Source organism: Phaseolus vulgaris, chromosome 6 (genome assembly GCF_000499845.2).
Source record: "Phaseolus vulgaris cultivar G19833 chromosome 6, P. vulgaris v2.0, whole genome shotgun sequence".
Lineage (NCBI taxonomy): Eukaryota > Viridiplantae > Streptophyta > Magnoliopsida > Fabales > Fabaceae > Phaseolus > Phaseolus vulgaris.
In genome coordinates, this window is record NC_023754.2 from 18,996,828 (window position 1) to 19,020,254 (window position 23,427).

The 23,427-nt window shown below is 32.3% G+C and overlaps 3 protein-coding genes across 5 annotated transcripts; all 3 read left to right on the plus strand.

The window, feature by feature from the left end:
• The first annotated feature begins 778 nt into the window (after positions 1–778).
• On the plus strand, positions 779–7,331 carry LOC137831560 (uncharacterized). Of its 3 annotated transcripts, XM_068639286.1 has the most exons (8): positions 887–1,728; positions 2,634–3,079; positions 3,482–3,585; positions 3,738–3,804; positions 3,897–3,978; positions 4,119–6,079; positions 6,427–6,565; positions 7,116–7,331. In XM_068639286.1, exons 1-5 carry the CDS (start codon positions 963–965, stop codon positions 3,933–3,935), a joined length of 1,422 nt encoding a protein of 473 aa, XP_068495387.1. In that variant the 5' UTR covers positions 887–962; the 3' UTR covers positions 3,936–3,978; positions 4,119–6,079; positions 6,427–6,565; positions 7,116–7,331. The 3 variants fall into 3 exon arrangements, with proteins under 3 accessions (XP_068495384.1, XP_068495387.1, XP_068495386.1); XM_068639283.1 differs by lacking the exon at positions 4,119–6,079 and having other exon boundaries at positions 779–1,728; XM_068639285.1 differs by lacking the exon at positions 4,119–6,079 and having other exon boundaries at positions 888–1,728; positions 6,405–6,565.
• Positions 7,332–11,040: 3,709 nt separating this feature from the next.
• Positions 11,041–11,720, plus strand: LOC137831563 (non-specific lipid-transfer protein 1-like). The gene is made up of 2 exons (XM_068639289.1): positions 11,041–11,445; positions 11,548–11,720. The coding sequence occupies exons 1-2, from the start codon at positions 11,102–11,104 to the stop codon at positions 11,555–11,557; spliced, it is 354 nt and encodes a 117-aa protein (XP_068495390.1). The 5' UTR covers positions 11,041–11,101; the 3' UTR covers positions 11,558–11,720.
• Positions 11,721–20,879: 9,159 nt separating this feature from the next.
• Positions 20,880–21,761, plus strand: LOC137831564 (non-specific lipid-transfer protein 1-like). Its single transcript, XM_068639290.1, has 2 exons — positions 20,880–21,281; positions 21,384–21,761. Exons 1-2 carry the CDS (start codon positions 20,938–20,940, stop codon positions 21,391–21,393), a joined length of 354 nt encoding a protein of 117 aa, XP_068495391.1. The 5' UTR covers positions 20,880–20,937; the 3' UTR covers positions 21,394–21,761.
• Positions 21,762–23,427: the final 1,666 nt, after the last annotated feature.

Here is a 23,427-nt window from a genome sequence, read left to right on the forward strand (position 1 = left end):
ATTCTATTTTCAAGTTTCTCTCTCCTATATAGGTACCTACTTCCCACTTTCTCTCTCCACTACTCTTTAACTTCTCATTTTAATGTTATTAAGAAAAATTGTTTTTGAAAAATAAAAAATGCGGATACACATTGTGTTCCCACTAGTATATATAATACATTTAATATTTTTTAAAGAGCATATTAAAAAAATGTTTAGTTAAATTAACCAACTTTTTTATACTTTTAGTAGAAGAGAGGAGAGTCAGAATATAATTATAATGACTTCTTTCTAATATATATTATTTTTTATTTTAACATAAAGAAAACAGTATATATGTCAGTCATTTGAGTTTTTGTTTTAAATTGGAGTTTGATCTTACATTTGGGATTATGCCTCTTAATTAAAAATAATATTAACTTTAAAAAAATTGTATTTTTAATATACGATATATTTTATTTTAAATATTCATTAATTTTGTTTCTTTGAGATTAGTATGTAATAAATTTTAAAAAATTGATTTAATATTTTTATCAGTTTTACCCAAGACATATTTATTATGTTAAAATACGTGTATTGCATGATTTGGACTATTAAATAATATTAGGTAGTAAATCTCTTGTAATAAAAAGTTTATAAAGATTATTATAATATAAATAAGTTAAGAAAGTAAACAAATTCTAAACATATTTTAAAAGTAGTTTAAATAAATAAATAATATAAAAATACGAGAGAAATGCAAATATTTTTTTTAGAAATAAATTAAAATGTTTTAATGTATTAAATACTCAATGATAATGAGATAGATGAAACATATTCGTGGCAAAAATATTTATATTTAGTAAAGAAAAGAAAAAGTCAAAATTGCGGATAGAAAAATTTAGAATATTAAAATTATAATTAAAAAAAAAACTATTTTTCCCTGTTCCTCCCCCAAATCTCAATTCCATGAGCGCAAATTCCCCAACTTTGAAATCGGAAAAATGGACAGCGACATTTCCCGGTGGGTGATGGAGTTCCTCCTCCGCAGTTCCGTCCCCGATTCCCTAATCCAAAAAACTCTAATCGTCCTTCCTCTCTCCGGCGCTGACTCCCGCCTCAAGAAGACCCTTCTCCTCCGCATTCTTCGCACCCTCCTCCTCAAGGCCTCCCTCTCGGAAACCGCGCTCCAAATCCTCGAACTCCTCGAAGACCTGGACGGTGCCTCTGCCTCCGCCGTGCGCCGCCGCGCGTACCTCGCCGTCGCCGTCGAGTGCACTGTCAAGTACCTCGCCGCCGCCCCCGATGACGCCGACGGGGAGTTCTCTGGCGCCGTGAATCGAATCTGGCGTGGCCGTGTGGCGGCGCTGGAGGCGCGCCGGAGCGGGCTGGTGTCTGGAGAGCTGGCCCGGTGGCGGGACGACTTGGAGGCGGCGCTTGGGGATTCTAGGGCTTGCGAGAGGCTGGCGGATTTGAATAGCAGGAGGGAGGCGATGAACGAGGTGAGGGCGTATTTGAAAGAAGCGTGGGAATCGATGGGTCCTTCGTTCTTGGAATCGGTTGCGGCGATGTCGAAGGGTTTAACCAAAGAGAAAGATGATTTTGTTGTTAGTGGTAACAAGAGAGACAATGATCATGAGAATGACAATGATGCATGCATGGAGGATGTGGCAATGCATGATGAGAATCAGGGCAAGCAACAATTGGAAGAGAAAATTGATGCGAATCAGGAAGTGGGTGGGCGTGACTTGCTACTTGAGAGTGATAAAGGTACCTTTTTTTAACGACTGAGTGCTGCTGATTCATGAATTTCGATTTTTTGCTTTGAAGTTTGATCTGTTTGTTACTTGCAAAACAAATAATGTTTGTTTTTGGGTGTTACACTGAGTAGTGCGTGTTTAAAGCTGTGATAGCTAATGGAAGTGGTGGAAGCTTAATTTGAGTTTCCACTACGTGTTTTATCCAGGTTTCTATGTGTTCTCCTGCAACGTTTTTGAAATAGATGTGCTTTTTTTTTTAATTACTCTGAGTTTAACTATATGAATATTTTATCTAGTACCTTAGAATTATACTTTAATCAATGTATGTGTGCGCCTGCATGCAATAGTGTTTGTCTGTGGAAAGAAGTGTGAGTTTGGATACTCAATGATTCCCTACATCATGGATGTGATTTGGGAATGGGTCGTGGATGTGATTTTTCAATCTTAGTTCTAGCTTTTGTGTTTTTTCACGTCTTGAATGTGAATTTTTGGGTGTGGAACATTTTCCTAAACATGTTATTAGTTGCTTCATGTATACAACACGAGAGAAAAGATGTGGGAAATCAATTTGTAATTTTATTGTTTGTCTCATTAAGTATCAACTGCGATTTGAATGGGTGCAAAATGTTTTTTAATACTGCTGCGTATGTGCTGTTACCTTTACCAGTTTGTTATCGTCAAGTGGAACCAAGTAGTATTTTTTCCCCTCACTTTGGAGTCCCCACTCACTACAAAATTCTGTCAAATTAAAATTGGCTTAAACTTTGGAAAGATGTTTCACATTTGTTAAAATTGGTCATTCATTATTTGGAATTAACTTTAACGATGAAGTCACAGTACTGTTCAATAATTGCTATTCTTACTACTGTTTCACTGTTATTTACATTTTTTATTGTACATTTGTGTTCCCAATAGTAATTCAGAAGCAGAATCTTCGGGTTAAACACAAGCACTCTGCACTTCGTGCATGTCATAGGGGAGTTAAAATATCTGGTTCAGAGGAAGTGGAGTCTGCAAAATCATGGAGCAAACATGATTCTGTTCCTTCTGAAATCAGAAAAGTTAGGGAATCCCTTAAATCAAGTACTTGTGAGTTAAGAGCATTGGTCAATGATCCTCTTCCTGATGCATTACGTCTATCTGAAGTTGTAAGATCAAAATTGGCAACAAGTGATACAAATATTGAGCCACCTACTGAAAACCAGAGTTCACATATAGATGTACCAGATCCAGATGTTTGCCAGAGTATTGTACCTTTTCAGCCTAATGATGCCCATCTTCGGGAGAAGTCTTCTGTTCATTGTAGTAATATACATCAGCCCAACCTAATAGAACGGAACAGAAGTGCCCGTACCATTGAGGTAATCATGTTTGTTATTGTCTGTTTTAATTTAGGGGCAGATTCCTTTAAGATTGTACTGTTAGCCAGTGTCTAAGTTTTGATCTAAAGGATGCCATCTTGGTCAAGATAACTTCTTTCATGGAAAAATGCTTGCTATCTATCGGAGTAAGCCTCCTACAAGGATTACCATCTCCCCGTGGTTTCTTTATTGTGTTTAGAAAAGTTCTAAACAATTGCAATACAATGCAACTGGTGTAGCAGCGATTGTGATTGTTATCTAGAAACCACATTTGAAAACCTTGCTACCACTTGATCCAGTGGCCTGTGGATCCCCAAAAATGATGTTGATACTTTGTATTTGTGTGCCATTTTAGTTTTGATTTTTGCATTGGTATATAAGTTATGTCCTTTTATTTTCTAGTGGGATGATTCAATAGACAACTCACCACTAGCAAGACAGTCTAGGAGGAGGAAAAGGAGATGGAGTTCGTTGGAAGAGGAGACGCTAAGGGCTGGTGTAAAAATGTACGTTCTTGTTCTAAACTTGTCAAACCATAATTTTCCTGGTTATCTGTCACAGCTATTAGTTATAATTGCAATGGAAAGCTAATAAATTTTGTAATAGTTTTGTGCCTTGAGATTTCATTTTCTCATTCACCATATTTCTTTTTACACAGGTTTGGAGAAGGAAACTGGGCAACAATCAGAAGTTTTTACAGTAACATATTTGACAATAGAAGTGGAGTAAGCAATCTCTGTCCCCAAAATGCTTTCCTGTGTTTCTTTCTGGACTTGTACCTGTAATAAAACTGATTTTTCAAAAACAATAATTTGAGGTTGATCTGAAGGACAAGTGGAGAAACATGATACGATGACCCCAATGTGCTACTTGAACATTCATGTGTATATCTTGTGGAGGTATTTTTTTCCCTGCATTTTTTCTTTAAAATTTTGCTTCTATTAAGTAAGGTTGATATACGAACTAACATGTGCAGTTTCTTTTATTGCTTGATTCCTTCTGATTAGATTTATGACTGTATTCATCAATACTGAATTAGGTCAATGCAATATTCAATGGGCTTGGTTTGAATTATGGAAGAGATTTGGTTCCTGTGAAGCAAAAACCGAAACACTAGACATGACACTGACATGACAACACCTATAATCTCCTAAATGTGGGAAATGGACACACACACTCATATATATTGAATATCATTGTGAATTATTTAAATTGACAATCCAGATTCATATCTTCAAAATCATATATAAAAAAGTTAGTCAAATATAACAATTTGAATACATTATTTCTTAATACAAAATGGATTTAATCCATCCATTTAAAGTCCAAAAAATTAAAAGATGTAATTCATTTAAGACATTCCATTTCCACCCCTTTGTTGATCATCATCATTGAAAAAGACATCCTCTAACTCAGATTCATCTAAAGACAAATTTAAATGGAGAAGTGGAAATTCAAAAGTCGCAGTAAAGATAAAATGTAAATGTGAAATAGACAGTTTGTTTGTTTAAAGGGGCAACAAAATCTTGGACTCTAGATTTTTTAGTTTCCAACTTCTAAATTTTTGTTCCCTTCATTAGCACTAAGTTGGAGTTGTGTCAAGGGAGTGTCAGAGACACAAAAAATCATTTTTTAAATTCAACAATTTACCAAAGTGTGTGATACTTGTCATATGATGCCGGACACGGGGACATGCCACTGAAGAATCCGTGTCCATGCTTCATAGTTTGGTGCCTCAAATGGGCAAATGCCGTAAGCTTATCTTGAGGTATGGTAAGGTTCTTGGTTTGATTTCTTGTTTTAAGTGAAGGTTGTTCAAGGGTGGTTAGGTTAGGCCTTATGGTTTGGCTTAGATGTAGGTGTTCTTGTTTGATCAAGGATGGTATAGGGTGTTGAGGGTGTGATAGTCAAAGAAGAAGACAAGAATAGAACAAGAAGGCGTGTAAAAGCACAAAGAAAGAAGGAACAAAATGGTAAGATGTTTACCAAAAATTGGCTAGTTTTTGAAACTAGCATGGATGGTTGAACTTTGAATCAACCTTACACCACTCCCATGGAGTTAAGCAAGAAAGAGGATTGTCACTTGAAAACTCCACTCAAGATAAGATCTTTCTAAAGAAAGAAGACTCACTATTTTTCACAAAATCTCTCCAGATTTCACATTTATAAAGTTATGTACAAATATGACCTATGCTCTACTTATATACGAGGGTTGTGTGGAAGGAATGGTCAAGCACTCTCCTTCCCACAGTTATGTCCAAATAAACCTGAATATTAAACTACTAAAGGATTAGCCAAGATACCATAGGTTATCTTTGTATCCAAACAGATATCTATTACATGAAAATCTATTTTCTATTATCTTGAAAAACGTGAAGAGTTCCTCTCCTCATTCCCCTTCTAGTCAACCTTCTTCCAAGATCTTCTTAAAGTTAATTTATCCTATCCAGAGTCACATCAAGTATTGCAATGGTCCTGTTTTTTTTCCCTATTGGATTCTTTCCTTTGTACTTTTCTATGAAGGATAGTATTTGTTTGATGCATCCCTTCTTTGTCCCCAAAAGTGAAGGATTCAAGGTGATTAACAGTGTTCTGTAAATTGGGTCTTGAGGTTTATGGTGGATTCAGTAAGTGTCCAGAACTGTGGCTTCTTGGGGTTGGTGAGTTTGTGAGAGATAGCTGTGAGTTGGTGAGACGTGAGATGTGAAAACAGAGAGGGGACAAGGGATGAAGCCAATGCTTGGTGTGCTGAGATTAAGAGTAGTAGCAGCAGAGGAATGAGTTATCAGATGATGCAGAGTTGCCAGCATAGACAACACACCAGTGATGGAGAGATTGCTTTTCTGTTTCACTGCAACACACTAAACAAATTGGGAATTGGTTTAGTTTTTTGAAAACATTCGAGGCAAATTTCTAAATATCCCCCTCATTAAAAGTTTACCATCCATCTTCTCAAGCATGGTGCTGCCATCATGCCATACTTCCATGACAACACTGACGGTAAGCAGCAATGCTATGAAACTCTGATATTGTTTTGCTCAAATTCAAACATACCAGCCTCCATGTTGCTGGCAAAATATAAATTGGATCATTAAAGCTTGCTAAATTTGATGGAAATTATAATATTGGGAGTTGGTAAAATGCATTCTAAATTGATATCTTGTTGTTTTATGATTCTTGATTATTGAGTGTATTTTCTTTTGCTCTTTGCTTCTCTTCTTCCTGGTTCATACTTCAAATCTTTTAGTTGGAGGATCAAGTTGGTCTATGCGGTAAACAACATTACAGTATTATTGTTATCTGCGAGACTTTGTAATACTTTCAGGTAATGATAATTTTGATTGCAGCTTCTCTCTGCATGATCAAATTTTGTTAAAGCACCATCAAATAGTACAGTTAGTGAGGACCAACTGGTATCCAAAGCCCAAGCACGGCTCTTCCAAACGCATCATTCATCCGTGTCTGGTTTCAACGGCTCAGCTGAAGGTTAGATTTGAAATTGCAGTTTTTGATGATGATAACGTAAATATATTTTTTAATGTAGATTCTAATGTATCAGTGGAGTAAGGTTTCTTGTCATGGTGTACAACTTATAATGAACTCCTGCATCTTAAAATCTCAACAAAATTTTAATTTCATGTTTCTAATTTTGAATAAAGAAATGAAAGAATAGAAATTTCAATATTGTGGTTCCATATTTTTTTTATCTCAGTGAAAAATCAACTGTGGTCGAGATGCAATTAATTTTTTTTACATGTCAAAAAAATTGTTTTTATTAACAAATATTAAACTCTGCACTCAAAATACCCTGGGTGGCACGGGTTCAAAGACTAGTATAGAACAAATTGTAGTGCATGCAATTATATTGAGCTTTGTATTAGTTTTACCTGCATTCATTTTGGCAGCTACTATGAGTAGAGTTTTCCCATAAAACTTGGCAATGTTGTTCAAAACTTGATGAACAAATTGCATCATCATTTTGACTAATGGTAGAGAAGAAATGTTGTAGCTTATTAACTTGCGGTCTACATTTCAGGTTTCAATTCTGGTATGGTTGGGTACTAAAGGAAATAAAGTCAATTTGGAGGTCTGAATTGTACTAGTTATGGTGTTTCAAGTTTTAATCTATATATGCAATTATAATTCCTTGAAAAGGCCACGACCATCATATCGATAGCCATCTAAATTTCTAATCTAACGCATATGTTTTGATTTTGTCTATTAGAACTTTAATTTCTCTTGTTTTTTCTTATTTCCTTTCCTATTTCTGTTTTTCCAACTTTCTCAGGTGATTAGACCACAAAACTAGCTAGGTTTTCAGCACCTTAATTTTTGTAAATGAGGGATTGAATGACGAATTTATACAATTAGACTGGTCGATGCATTTGTATTAAAATCAATAACTAATAAAGAAAAGATTTATACATATTTATATTTATAACTTTATAATTTACAATATTCGAGAGCCATGATTCCGTTGTATTTATTGTATTAAATCTTTTTCTTGATTTATTTATAATAAAAGGAAAAGAAAATTTGAACACCATTCATGAAAAAATCGAAATGTCAAAGTTAATTACATAAACTTATTATTTGTTATTGAAAATATCGGTTTAAATCGGATGGAACAAATTCAACAAGATACCATCTAAATGTTTATTTTTTCTTAAAGACAATTTAAAATGTGTTATTTTTTTATATAGGCATTAATATTAATTAATGACATTTTATTTGAAGTTTTATATGGATTTTAATGTTAAAATCTAATAAATTGATGTTATTTTAATTTTTATTATAAATTTGTGATATTATACTTTTAACATTTTTATGTTATTTAATAGTTATAATATTTTTATTATTACCGAAAGATTCATTGCAATAGAGTGCAGCTTCCCTTAGAATGTGTGTCCAAAAAGAAACTAGTTTCTCCTAATGATGGTTATGGTCTTGGTTGATCCAACGCGGTGAATCAAACTTATTGCTGTTGCTTCCTTCGATCAATAAATTTGATTCTTGCACCCAATAAATTTAAAATTTCAGAACTGCATTTCATTCTGGAATTGGAAATCCACAATTGAAAAATATATTCTGAAAAATAAAATCTGGAATATAATTTTTGCTTTCTGAAAATAAAATTTTAAAATATTGAAAAATCAAAATCATGTTTTGGAATACAAATATATTACGGAAAAAGATATTCTGGAAAAAAAATCTAAAAAAACATTCTAAAATGTTATTTAAGAGAACTGCTTGGAAAAGTTTAATCCAAAAAAAATTAGAAATATATTTTGAAATACTAAATCTGTAACACATTTTAGAACTGCACTCTTTACTCTTATTTTAGAATTAGAGAGGCATTACAAATTCACATTTATTGGTTGCGGGAAGCAAAAAAGCCCAAACTTGATATGCATAGTAGTGAATAATTGCAGGGTGCGGGAAGCAAATGCCCAAACATGATATGCACAGTAGTGAATGACTATTTCTTCCTGCACCTCCATATGTTCTTCTCTCACATCCATAAATTTTCGTATTTCTAAAAATATCTCTCTGTAATATTCTGGATGATATAATCTAGAAGTCTTTTTTCAAATTCATAATTAGTTTCGGATTACATAATCTGAAAGCTTTTTTTCAGATGCATGATTAGTTTCCAGATTACATAATTTGGAAGTATTTTTTAACTTTCGGATTATGTAATCTGGAAGTCTTTTATCAAATGTGTGTCTGGATTATATAATCCAGAAGCTACTATGCAAGTGGCACAAGAAGGATAAAAATATATTTTTCATGTTTTGTATGGAGGTGACAAAAGAACATATGGAGGTGCAGGAAGAAACAATCTAGTGAATAATTGCAGGGTCCGGAAAGCATAAGCCCAAACTTGAAGTACATTTTTTGTTTTATTTTTCTTCCAATAATATTAGTACGAATAATTTTTATGTCATGAATGACATAACTAAAGAATATATAAATATATTCCACTCTTAACAAATCAAGTAACAAATAAAAGTGTACTAGAGTGTGTCTCCCCTTCTTCTAGTGAACACTTGCAGTAGGGTTATATAGTAGGATAAGTAAGAGTAAACGAGGAAGATAGATTATTACCTCAGAACCCAAAAAATCAGCTTAAACTGAAATAATACAGAACTAATTAAACAATCTCAAACTGATTAGAAAATTTCATCAGCCAAAATCAAATGCAAGTGTGGATACAAAGAGTAGCTGAATTCATATAAATCCTAATTCTAAATCCTAAAACTTTAATGTTACAACTTCACTCGCTTATCACTTTTATACAAAATTTGTGTCTACTATTTTAGAGAGTCATTTCTCCAACCTTAGAAACATTCCAAAGAAAGTATAAATCATTTTTATAAATAACAAAACAATATTATTTATCTTACATAACTATCCAAGATCGAAATTTAACTAATTACACAAACAAACTTTTACTATTGAAATTTTTATTTTTGAGCATGACACTTTTCCTACTATATGATCGAGAAGAGACCACCCAAACACTTCATAAGAATAATTGCTTTCCAACAATAAGATGATAACAAAATTCATAATGCAGTTTGACCAATTGTTAAAGAATGTTGGAAAAATTAGAAGTAATTTCTTTGGTGTAAATACAAAATGATACTTACAATAGCAATAAGCAGATAAAAGAAAATATAGCAAAATTGAATAATGATATCAAGAATTTTTAACATGAAAAACCTTCTCAATTTGAGAAATAAAAACTCATGAGACCTAATCTAGAAAATTATTCATTATGAAAGTAGGATTACAATAGTTGTTTCTCTCACTCTTGTTGACAATAATACTCAATCTCACCCAATAATGATGAAATACAATGTCTCTTTAGCCTCTTTCTATGATTTCTAATCTCTCACACTATGGTGGATATCTATTTTCTTATTTACTCTCTGCGTTGCTCTTCTCACTTGTTTGCATTTTCTCTTCCTCGTAAGTTTCCTTTATATAGAGAATAATGAAAGGAAAATTTCTTCATAAAAAGAAAGTGGATAATTAACGCTTATCACATTTTCAAGAGAGTTATATTTCCACGATTTTTAGAATAATCACCATTAAGTACATTCAATAGATTAGTTATTAAGATTCATTGATATGGTCCTATTAAAATAAAAAGAGATTCCCAACAAAGAGACTTCTCATCTCCAACCCATCAACATATCCAAATCAACCCATACTAACACTTCAATTTAAACGGTACAAAATTCCACACTATTAAAAAGTAATAAATAATACTTAAATTCATAATATATATACCCATTATTTGTTACAAACTTATATATAATATATGTTTTTTAATTTTACTTTAATGCCATGCTAAATATTAGGTGGCGGGATCAGAGTAGAGTTAACTACTTTGTTCTCAATTCTTACATATTCTCTAAATTCTTTCCAGATGTCATAAAAATTAGCAGAGAAACATTTTAAGCCATTCATTAAAATATTTGTTAATTCTTCTACAACTATTAAATCGGCTCCGAATGAGGTAAATTTTTTAATAAAGAGTATGGTGGATAGCAGATGAAAAATGATACGAAGAAAAAAAAACTAGTGAGAAAATGATAAATATGATGACAAAATAAAGAGAATAGAAAAGAAAAAAAAAAGACTAGAGAAAATAGGAAAAATATATGCTATAATTAGTACTTTGTATATAAAGATGTTTATGATTATCTTTTAGAGTGTGATTTTGACACATTAACATTAACAAGAAATGTCTACAATGAAATTTGGCTGTTGCGGAACATGTAGTAACCCTAATCCCTAGTTTTCAAATATAATCAACACACGCAACATCTTCACTTCTTTGAAACTTCTTGAGCTATTTTTTTTTTAATTTTCTCACAATAAATCATCGCACTGCAAAATTCTCGCAGCCTTTAGTCACTGCAAAATTCTCCAATCTCTCTATATATAGTAGAAATCCAAGCTAATACCCCATTCAACAACAAAGATAGAAAACCCTATTCTTAGATAAGAATGGCAGTGACTAAGGTGGCATTGGTTGCTTCAATGATGGCTTGCATGCTCTTAACATGCTCTTATTCTAAATCAACCTTGACATGTGATCAAATCACTATTTGGCTCACTCCATGCATAGCTTATGCAGTTTTGGGAGGGAATGTGTCATCTTTGTGTTGCCAAGGTATATATTCTCTGGAGGCAGCCAAAAAGACTGCAGAAGATCGAAGAGGAGCATGCCAATGCATTAAGGACAGAGCTGCATACATCCCTGGCATTGACTATGACCGTGTTAATCAAATTCCTGGAAAATGTGGCACTAAGTGTTCCTACAAACTCTACCCTTCCACTAACTGCTCTGCGTAAGTACCCTTCACCTTCACCATTTTTCCTTTAACAATTTTCTCTTTAACTGTTTTTCTGTCATTTACTCTAAACTTTCTGGTTTTCATGTGATTGTGCAGTGTGCAGTAAGCAATCAGCAAAAGGGTGCAACGTTGTTGTTATGAATAATGAAAAAACTTTATATGTATTTAGTTGGAAGGAAATAAAGATAATGGATCGTGTGTAACTATCCAATGAATGTCTTCAAGTATATATATCAGCAATAAAGACATATATCCCTTTAATTTTATCATTTTCTGTATACTGGGCTGTGATGTGAAACTGATTAATTTTATATCGCATTGGATATAAAAATATTATTGATACATTTTAATTTATTAAATATTTATTTAAAAAATAATAGAATTTGATTTATTTAACAAAATTTTAATCTAATCTATTCATTAACTATTTCTTTATATATGGATATTCGATTCATCCATACAAAATAATATATTTAAAATTTTAGAATGATATAAACTAAGAGGCCAACCAAGAGAGTAAAGGAAAGAATAAATATTAATATTAGTAATAATATCGAGACTTTTCACACTTGAAATTTCTTGTCTCCCTAACTTGAGATAATAGATGATGGATTCACTTAAAAGTTAAAATTAGTTGTTTAACAGAATAAAGTTGTATAAAACCATTGATAACATTCAGCATCTTCGTCTACTATTCTACTACAACAATGCAATGAATTAGTTGAAAAAAATAAAAGCATAAACCAAATCGGAAACATCGGTCAAACTGATTCTATTGTCACAGTATTATAAATATAAAGCTAATAATTTTAAAAAAAAAATTGTAAGAATATATTTTTTGTCAAGATTAACTTGGACAATGAAAGGGTGTGGCTTGTGTTGATATACAAAAGATGATATTTTATTAGAGGTTGTGCCAATTTATACAATGATATGTTTAATCCGATATAAGAAGTGAACTTTAAATCAAACTCAACCTAGGAAAGGATCGAAATGGCTCTGATACCATGTTATGAAGTGGACTTTAAGCCTAACTCAACCCCATAAAACCGGCTCATAGGGTTGAGGTTTTGCACCCACTTATATACAATGAATTGTCCTCATCTCTAGTCGATGTAGATCTTCAACAGAACTTTCAACTAAAACTGAATTTACAATTGGAATTTTATTTTTATTTGAAATTCTTCAAATTGAATCTTTGTTTCATATTAGAACTTCACTTAAAATTGAACTACTATATTACAATTCTAGCAATCTGAAAATAAACTACAATGTTCACTTCATATTTATTGTTGACATTAAGCATTAACTAAGTTCTTTTAATTTTGTATTATTTAGTAATTTGATATTTTAATAACAATAAATTTATTCAGTACCAATTTTATGATTTGCTAAATAAAATTCATTTGTTAACTTCGTACTCAAGCAATCATATGTTAAATAGAGCACTAGAAAAAATAATGTATGTGACAATGGTTTTAATATGGTATAATTTTCATGAAAATCGGTTTACCTGTTATATTTTTAAGAAATATTGATTAAGCAAATGAGCAAAAACCTACTGAGAAAAAAAATGAGAAACTTTTTTGAATGAGGTTGGAACCAAGAGAACCATTGTCTTCTTTCTCGATCGGTTGATCTACCTCTCCTCCCTTCTTCTCGAAATGGTCCTCACACTCTCATTCGACTCCTTTGCTTCTCGTCTTCGTGAACTCCAAGCTCAGATGATACCTAATGCTTGATCACTGATTAATCTTGTTAATCCTCTATTTAGGCATGATGATTTTGGTCATGTCGGTCAACTTTGAACAGATGTTGAGGCTTCCAGCTGTCATACGAACCTGATTGATACACAAGGAGTTGGAGGTCTGTGACGTTTTTTATAACCTCCTACGAAGTCTCCCAACCCGAAAGCTATTATCTGTATATAAATCGTCCCAACGGTGGATCGATTTTCATGGTATGTTTGCACTATTCTTCACCTCGGTTGATTGAAATTTTAACTTATGTCTTTTTCCTTGACGCAGGTATCATGACTCAAGAGGCTCCCCTCACGACCAATATACTGGTTGCATTCCGTTCGAGGGCCCGTAGCAAGGAAAAAGATAGTTTAGAGATGGTTGTGGCCAACAACTGTTCTATTGTTGGGGCGTCCGGTCTCGTGGTTGCTCCCACTGAGGGGAGTGAGAAAAGAAAAAGTAAGACGATCGTTTCCACAACCCGGTCACCTCAAGGAACTCTAAGGCGTCCCCCATCTACCTCTCCTATTCAACTGGGCTCGATGTCTCCAGTCAGTGTTCCTTCTGTTGCTTCGGTTCCACTTGGGAATGCTCAGTTTTCAAAAGGTGTCCAGGTCGGCCTGACACCGACTGAAGTGAATATGTTGGTCACCATCCCCAGCCAAGATCTACTGTCGGCAGCTGTCGAGATGCATGCTCGGGCTATGGTGTTAACTAGGCTCGCTGCTGAAGAAGGCAACCAACGGTCAACCGAAGAAATCTCCCAACTTGAACACTTTGAAGGCGTTGTTGGATGCAATATTGACTTTTGAGTATCGAATGGCCAAGGCGAATGTTGAGCTTGAGTTGAGCAACCAAAGGTGCGCCGAGTTGGAGGAGAAGGAGAGGAGGAAAGTGACAGAGTTGAAGGAGGTGATGAAGGCCATGAAAGAGTTGAAGGTCAGATGCTCAGCCTTGGAGACTGAGAAGGTCTCAGTTGAGGCTGAACTTGACCAACTTCAAGATAATACCTTATTGTGTGGGGAAAGCTTCAACCACGTCATTCGACAGACACATTTGCTTTATAAAGGACCACCCGCGAAAGGTAACTTTGACGTCAATAAAGACGTATTCGAGGGTCGTCCAGTGGCCTTTAACAAGTTGGTGGCCTTGTGGAATCTGACACCAATGGCTATCGTGCAAGACATTGAAGTCAAAGACGAGTAGGTCTTAGTTTTTAATGTACTTTTTTTCCTCGATGCCAGGGTGTGACCTCCTTCATTTTGATTAATGAATCAGTCATTTTCCTTCATTCTTGTTTTAAAAATGAACAAGTAATAATAAATAACATATGACGAAGGTACAATACCATCTTTTGGTCAGTGGCAACTGTGAGTCCTTTGCTAGTTGCTTTAGGTATTTGAGTAAGCGTCCTTTGTTGAGTAAATCTTTAGGTCTCGGGAGGTGATGACTTTTTACGGCAAGTGCACCGCGTTTGTCAGAAGTAATAATTGTCCCTAAGGACGGATATCGATCCCACAAAGAACAGTGAATTATCGAGTACAATATTTGCTAAATATAACAACAGAACAATAAAAAAGAGTTTGAAGTGATTATGTTGTTGGCACTGATCAATAAGAAAACAAACAAAGAATTAGTTGCTTCAATTGGAAAAATTGGGATTAAGTTTCATCTCTCTCACTCTCATGTATTTTGATTAGCATGTTAATATTAAGTTCTTTAATTGAAATTGATGCCCGTATAAAAATCATTTATATCGATTCCTCGCATATAAAATCCTTAAGAATGTCCCCTAACTATCGATCCCTCGCATAATTATAAGAACAACTTAGAACGAAGCTCAGACGTTTAATAGCAATTAACATTTCAAGTCTATTCCTAGCACTCAAATATGTTAAGTATTGTTGTTTAGGTCCGAACCCTAAAAATACCTCCCGGTCAGATTTAAGATTCTCAATTTGTCACGGAAAATTAAAAGTAAAACAACAATACCAATAATCAATCAAGAACTGAATATTAATATATAAAATATCACCTTAATACATAAGAGTTTGAGCAGATTACTCCCAATCCCAAAGGGTAGAATGAGCCACACATACTTCTATCACCTTCCATTCTCCCAATTGGGTTACAATTCACTCTATGGTGTTTTCCTCTCAATCTGGCACCCTAAGGTTGAGCCTCTAGCCCTCTATTTATCCTAGTTTTCTAGGGTTAGGTTGTTTATTGTGTCGCGCTAATGGGCTAAATGATAAAACATAAAAAGGCCCAATCTTTCTTTCTTTCTTTTTTTTCTTTCATCTGGGACCTTCTATCTTTATCTTTTTGGCTCAAATCATTCATCTTTAATCCAAATCTCCAATCTTCCTTAGAAATCTGTAATTAACACCAAATTTGGGAATAAAATACTCTTATTCAAATAAAGATCATAAAAAATGTAAAAAGGTATAAATTCATAAATTAGGGATTATTTTATATGTAAATTAGCAATCAATCCTCATAAGTGCCTATATTTTAATATGAAATATTACTGAAATTAGACACTTATCACTCTCCCCAACTTAGAATCTTGCTTGTCCTCAAGCAAAGTAAATGAATATATTTGAATTTAAATATCAAACAGCTTAATTCACTAAACAACAAATCAAATTAGAAACTTATGATGCTTCCAAATTCAAATATAGAAAATTATAGACACAATCAATTTCCAGGATCAAATCAAAACAAATAAATGACAATTCATCAAGGAATATCTTCTCATATGCTCACGGGTAAGTGTTTCTCTATATTTTCACTAAATCATAACAAATCACAGTTGCTTTTCATTTCATCTTCAAATCACAAACATATTAGAAACATGAATCTTGAGGTCTTTTCCAGGGTTGTAATGAGGCTGGGCTTCCAAAAAATATTGGTTTTTCTTAAATAACAAAATGCACATCTTAAAGAAGAAGAACATATCTACAATTCAATTATAGAGAACATATATGTTATCTAATTACCACTTTCTTTCGATGTCACATTTTTCCTCATTTTCTTTCTTTTCATGATTTTCATGAAAAAAAAAAATCTATCTTTCTTTTTTTTTTTTTTTTTTCTTCTTTTGTTTCTCTTTTTTTTTTCAATAATAGGAAAAGATTCTTCCTATTTTCAACTTTTTGAACTTTCAAAATCAGAACCAACCATTCCCTTTTCTATATGTATTGCATTTATATTCTCCTTCCTTAGACATGCTAAAGGGTAGAAAATTATATCAATAAAGGTTAAGGTGCAATATTAACAAAAAATTTCTTAGCCCAAAGGGGATATAAAAAAAAATGGAATTCTAATATAAAGGTTGGCTTTTTGGCCCTGGCTCCTAATTAACACAAACAAATGCCTCAATCATCTTCATGCTCTTTTATGATGCAACAAAAATAAAAATTAAGCAACCACAACTGTCAATGCATCAGTAAAATTCTCAAAAACTGTTTCAGGTTCACACACTCACTTGGTTTAAATGGTCTCATTTCTTTTTGTCTTGTCATTATCTGTCATAATCAATCATCCTGTTAACTTTTCATGTATCATATTTTAACTACATTTGAATAGGGATTCAATCATATTTTCTTTTCTAACCTGAGTCTAATTCATCTCACTATTTAATATTTAAACACAAATTCTTTTTTCCACACTTCAAAATTAATATTCTAGTTCTTTTTTATTTGAAAAAAATAAACAAACTAGAAAACAAACAAATTAAAACTGAAATTTAGTCAAGAAAGATAATTCAAGACTTAAAATTACCAAACTAATAAGAAATTTATTCAAAATCAGCAATATAAACAAACTAAACAAATAAGAAAATAAACAGAAAACAAAATAACTGAAAAATAAAATAGATAAAATAAGACAAAATTCAAATAACTGAAAAGAAAAGAGAATTAGAAAGATAAAACCATATTTTTGCTCAATCCTCTCTTCTTAAGAAATCATCCAGCTTTTTTTTAAGATCTTTATCTACAGTCTTTGCTTCATTTGCTGGATCTGCCCCTTAAATAATAAAACCTGTCCCCAGGTCAAAATACATAACATAGGTTGGGTTTCCCTTGAAATTCTCCATGGTTTACCAGTTGGGCTTATTTGATAGAAGTGATTGGCTAGACAGAATTTCCTAGCCACTTCATTATTAAAACCATATGTTCTCCCTCAACTGGTGATAGGTATCGTCATCATCATCTCTCAGTCTTTTCTAACTTCTCTCCGTGCTTCTTTTTTCTTTATTTTTAACTTCTATTCTTCTGGGTTGTCTTCTCAATTGTATAAAAACTTGTTTTCTTAATATCATAAGACAACTCAAGCAAAGATTAGTATAACAAGTAAATAGTTTTTTTTTAAAAAAAAAAAATGAAATAAAGAAAACAGAAAATTTAAAATAACAAGAGAAAGAGAAATAAATAGTAAATGAAAAACAGAACAAAAAAAACAAAAACTTACTTAAATAAAAACTAAAAAAAAATAATAAAACTATAATTTTTAACAAAAAATAAAATAAAATAAATAAAAACAAGAATAATATATAAAAACTAAAAATATACAAAATAAACAAAATTAAATAATTAACTAAGAAAACTAAAACAGAATATATAGATAGAAAAACAACTTGCGTAAAATAAAAACTAAGAATGAAATCTAAGAAAATAATAAAACTAAAAATAAAAATAAAAATAAAATAAAATAAAATAAATAACTATTAAAAAAAATGAAACAAAAATAAAACAGAAAGTAATAGTAATAAATAATAAATAAATAAAAACTACGTAAACTCTAAATAAACAACTTAAGCTAAACGTACAAATAAAATATGATAAAACAAAATCCAAATCCAAATAAAATAAAATAATTACAGTAAAAAAAAACTACGTAAACTATATAAAAAAAAGAAATAAAGAATAAAATAAAATATAACAAAACAAAATCAAAATAAAATAAATAAATTACAGTAAAAAAAACTACGTAAACAATATAAAAACAAAAAAGTAAAGAATAAAATAAAATATAACAAAACAAAATCAAAATAAAAGAAATAAAGTAAACAAATAAAAAAAAACTTAAAAAAAAAAATATTAACATAAAAATAACAGTTTTAAAAACACAAACATATTCAAAACAAATCAAATAACTTTGTACGTATTCAAAACTAGAGAAAAAAAACAAAATCTTTATAAAATAATAAAAAAATCTAGAAAACAAAAAAACAAAATTATTCACATCTAAAAAGAAAAACAAAATATTTACAAAAATATTCAAATTAAAAAAAAATAAAAACTAAAAAAAAATTATTCACATAAAAAAAATAAAATAGTTAGTATATTCACAATATTTAGGAAATTATACTCAACAAATCAAACCTGTCCCCGGCAACGGGGCCAAAAACTTGATGACTTTTTACGGCAAGTGCACCGCGTTTGTCAGAAGTAATAATTGTCCCTAAGGACGGATATCGATCCCACAAAGAACAGTGAATTATCGAGTACAATATTTGCTAAATATAACAACAGAACAATAAAAAAGAGTTTGAAGTGATTATGTTGGCACTGATCAATAAGAAAACAAACAAAGAATTAGTTGCTTCAATTGGAAAAATTGGGATTAAGTTTCATCTCTCTCACTCTCATGTATTTTGATTAGCATGTTAATATTAAGTTCTTTAATTGAAATTGATGCCGTATAAAAATCATTTATATCGATTCCTCGCATATAAAATCCTTAAGAATGTCCCCTAACTATCGATCCCTCGCATAATTATAAGAACAACTTAGAACGAAGCTCAGACGTTAATAGCAATTAACATTTCAAGTCTATTCCTAGCACTCAAATATGTTAAGTATTGTTGTTTAGGTCCGAACCCTAAAAATACCTCCCGGTCAGATTTAAGATTCTCAATTTGTCACGGAAAATTAAAAGTAAAACAACAATACCAATAATCAATCAAGAACTGAATATTAATATATAAAATATCACCTCAATACATAAGAGTTTGAGTAGATTACTCCCAATCCCAAAGGGTAGAATGAGCCACGCATACTTCTATCACCTTCCATTCTCCCAATTGGGTTACAATTCACTCTATGGTGTTTTCCTCTCAATCTGGCACCCTAAGGTTGAGCCTCTAGCCCTCTATTTATCAGTTTTCTAGGGTTAGGTTGTTTATTGTGTCGCGCTAATGGGCTAAATGATAAAACATAAAAAGGCCCAATCTTTCTTTCTTTCTTTTTTTTCTTTCATCTGGGACCTTCTATCTTTATCTTTTTGGCTCAAATCATTCATCTTTAATCCAAATCTCCAATCTTCCTTAGAAATCTGTAATTAACACCAAATTTGGGAATAAAATACTCTTATTTAAATAAAGATCATAAAAAATGTAAAAAGGTATAAATTCATAAATTAGGGATTATTTTATATGTAAATTAGCAATCAATCCTCATAAGTGCCTATATTTTAATATGAAATATTACTGAAATTAGACACTTATCAGGAGGGATTAGTGATTAAGGTAAGCGTCCCTGGCTGAGCCGAGTCTTTAGGTCTCAAGAGGGATTACCAGTTAAGGTCCTTGACTGAGTGAATCTTTAGCTATCGAGAGAGATTACTGATTAAGGTAAGCGTCCTTGACCGAGTCGAGTCTTGATTCCCTAGTGGGTAAACATGAAACCCAAGAACTTCCTTCCTTCCACACTGAACGCACACTTCTTGGGGTTGAGCCTCATGTTCTCCTTAGTGCTTTGAAAACTTCTTCTAAGTCTTTGACGTGTTGGCCGCAAAGGGTTAACTTCTTCTTCATTTCTTCGTTTTTCTTTCGGAGAACTAGAATCTCCTCCTCATTCTTCTTTCTCATCTCATCCATCTCTCTCTGCAGAGATATCAACAACACCATCTGCTTAGCTTCCGACATCCTCCCGTTCACAATGTTTCTAGTTGACACCATCTAATTTCTTCTTCCTTCAAATTCTTTTGGCCCTACAGTAGGCGCAAATTGTTCTCGAACGGGGTTGGAACCAAGAGAAAGATTGTTTTCTTTCTCGGTCAGTCGGTATACCTCTCCTCCCTTCTTCTCAAAATGGTCCCCGCACTCTCCTTCCACTCCTTTACTTCTCGTCCTCATGAACTCCAAACTCGAATGGTACCTAATGTTTGATCACTGATTAGTCTTATTAATCCTCTATTTAGATATAATGGTTTTGATTGTGTCGGTTGGCCTTAACCAGGTGCTGAGACTTCCAACTATCATACGGACCCAACCAATACAATAAATATCATGACAAAATACAGAGAACAGAAAAGAAAAATAAGACTAGAGAAAATAGAAAAAATGTATGCTATAATTATTACTTTTTATATAAAGATTTTTATGGTTATTGAGTGTGATTTTGACACACATTAACAAGACAAGCAAGTTTCTACAATGTAGTTTGGCTGTTGCGGAACATGTAGTAACCCTATCCCTAATCCCTAGTTTTCAATATAATCAACACACGCAACATCTACTTCACTTCTTTGAAACTTCTTTAGATATTTTTTTGAATTTTCTAACAATAATGATCGCACTGAGCACCAAAACAATCTTTGTCTCTATCTTCAAATTTCTCGCAGTCTTTATTCACTGCAAAATTGTCCAATCTTCTCCATCTCTCTCTATATATAGTAGAAACCCAAGCTAATACCCCATTCAACCACAAAGATAGAAAACCCTATTCTTAGATAACAAATGGCAGTGACTAAGGTGGCATTGGTTGCTTCAATGATGGCTTGCATGCTCTTAACATGCTCTTATTCTAAATCAACCTTGACATGTGATCAAATCACTATTTGGCTCACTCCATGCATAGCTTATGCAGTTTTGGGAGGGAATGTGTCATCTTTGTGTTGCCAAGGTATATACTCTCTGAATGCAGCCTACAAGAGTGGAGATGACAGAAGGGGAGCATGCCAATGCATTAAGGACAGAGCTGCATACATCCCTGGCATTGACTATGACCGTGTTAATCAAATTCCTGGAAAATGTGGCACTAAGTGTCCCTTCAAACTCTACCCTTCCACTAACTGTTCTGCGTAAGTACCCTTCACCTTCACCATTTTTCCTTTAACAATTTTCTCTTCAACTATTTTTAAGTCATTTACTCTAAACTTTCTGGTTTTCATGTGATTGTGCAGTGTGAAGTAAGCAATCAGCAAAAGGGTGCAACGTTGTTGTAAGAATAATGAAAAAAGGTTATATGTATTTAGCTGGAAGGAAATAAAGATAATGGATCGTGTGTAACGATCCAACGAATGTCTTCAAGTATATATATCAGCAATAAAGATGTAATAAAGATATAAATTCGGTTGGAGATCCCACGTCGATTAGAGATGAGAGTCTTTCATAGTATATAAGTGGGTACAAACCTCAACCCTATGAGCCGGTTTTATGGGGTTGAGTTAAGCTTAAAGTCTACTTTATAACAAATCCCTTTAGTTTTATAATTTTCTGTACTGGACTGTGATGTGTAACTGATTAATTTTATATCGCATTGGATAAAAATATTATTAATACATTTTAATTTATTAATTTTTTAATTGAAAATGTAATATAATCTGATTTATTTAATAAAAGTTTAATCTAATATTTTTTCGTAGATGGATATTTGATTCATCCATACAAAATAATATCTTTAGAATTTTAGAATGATATGAACTAAGAGGCCAACCAAGAGGAGTAAAGGAAATAATAAATAATATTAGTAATACTATTGAGACTTTGGACACTGATTTTTTTATTTAAAATTAAATAGTAGTAGAAAGCGTAGTTTGATAGACATAAAGTAAAATATATAGAATTATAATTAAAATAAAATGTCATGAAAGGGTATGGGTTGTGTTAATGCAAAAAGTAGATGGTATTATATTAGAGGCGGTGTCTGTGGCCAAATCTAATATACAAATGAAATTAATTAGGAATTTCAGTTCACACACAAACTAAATTTTCAGTTTTCTCCTTAAAAAAAATCATAATTTATTTCTTCTACCCCTACTTGAGAAATTTTTGTTATCTTTGGTGTCGTGAGTGTTGTGATGATGTTTTGAATAAGAGGTTGAAGTGGTTTATATAGTTTGAAGCTTAACGTTTGTCATTATTTTAAAAGATGAGAATATAATAAGTGTTTCAATAAATATGTTAAGTACCACTTCTGTTGTAAATTCTTATTTGTTTCATATTAAGGAATGAACTTTAAGTCTAATTCAATTTTCATAAAATTAACTTATAAGTTGATGTTTGCATCGACTTATATACTATGAAATGTTTTAATCTTTGTTCGATGTGAAATCTCCAACACCCCATGCCGAGAGTAACAGTTTATGCGTGAAACTATATTTTATAGGTGGTCTGATAGCGAGTGACCTAATAAATCCATTTTTTTTATCAGTAATGAATTAATAAAATAAAAAAGGGACACTTAAGGAGTGTCCCAACCCTTATACAAAACTTCTCCAAGCTTAAGAATACAACATACAAAGCAAGGATAAAACACTTAACACCATAAACTGTTACAATATTTAATTTTCTATTGTAAATTATTGGGCTTTGTTTCTTTGGCCCAACTTTCTTTTTCTATTTTAGTTAGGTCTTAATCTTTCTCTTATATATACACCATGTATTTTACTCTTTAATATACAAGTGAATAAAAGTTTCTTTTATATTTATTTTTCTCTACAATTAGGGTTCATCAAAACCTCTCTTTCTTCATTACGATTACGTGCGATTACTTACGCTACATTAAAGCATCACATCAGACAAGGAATATTCATCTTCATTTACTGTAATATGGTATCAGAGCTCTTCGAATGAAGAGTTCTGCTGTGCTTCTCTCTGATTTTTATTTCCTCTTTGTTGTTCTTGGTTATTTTTTTTTTTCTGTTCTCTTTCAAAATCTTGATTGGTTTTAAAAATCTTTTAGGCAATGTTTAATGAAAACCCTAGTCTTCATAGTCTTAATAGTAGTCACACTATTACATGCAATTTTTGTGGTAAATATGGTCATACTGAGGCTGCTTGTTTTCACAAAGTGGGTTTTCCTTCTGGTAATGTTAAAACCTCAAAGTTTTCTTTTACTAGAAAAGTCTGCACTTTTTGTAATCGTCTTGGCCACACTGTTGACACCTGTTATAAAAAGCATGGGTTCCCTCCTGGCTACAAATTCACCAATTGGACATCCCAAGC

What these genes read in the sequence shown, in the direction of transcription:
- LOC137831560 (XM_068639283.1), top strand. Translation starts at nt 963, where the DNA reads ATGGACAGCGACATTTCCCGGTGGGTGATGGAGTTCCTCCTCCGCAGT. An exon ending in GCTACTTGAGAGTGATAAAG is followed by an intron (nt 1,729 to 2,633) that starts GTACCTTTTTTT and finishes TGTTCCCAATAG; the next exon opens with TAATTCAGAAGCAGAATCTT. An exon ending in TATTTGACAATAGAAGTGGA is followed by an intron (nt 3,805 to 3,896) that starts GTAAGCAATCTC and finishes CAATAATTTGAG; the next exon opens with GTTGATCTGAAGGACAAGTG.
- LOC137831563 (XM_068639289.1), top strand. Translation starts at nt 11,102, where the DNA reads ATGGCAGTGACTAAGGTGGCATTGGTTGCTTCAATGATGGCTTGCATG.
- LOC137831564 (XM_068639290.1), top strand. Translation starts at nt 20,938, where the DNA reads ATGGCAGTGACTAAGGTGGCATTGGTTGCTTCAATGATGGCTTGCATG.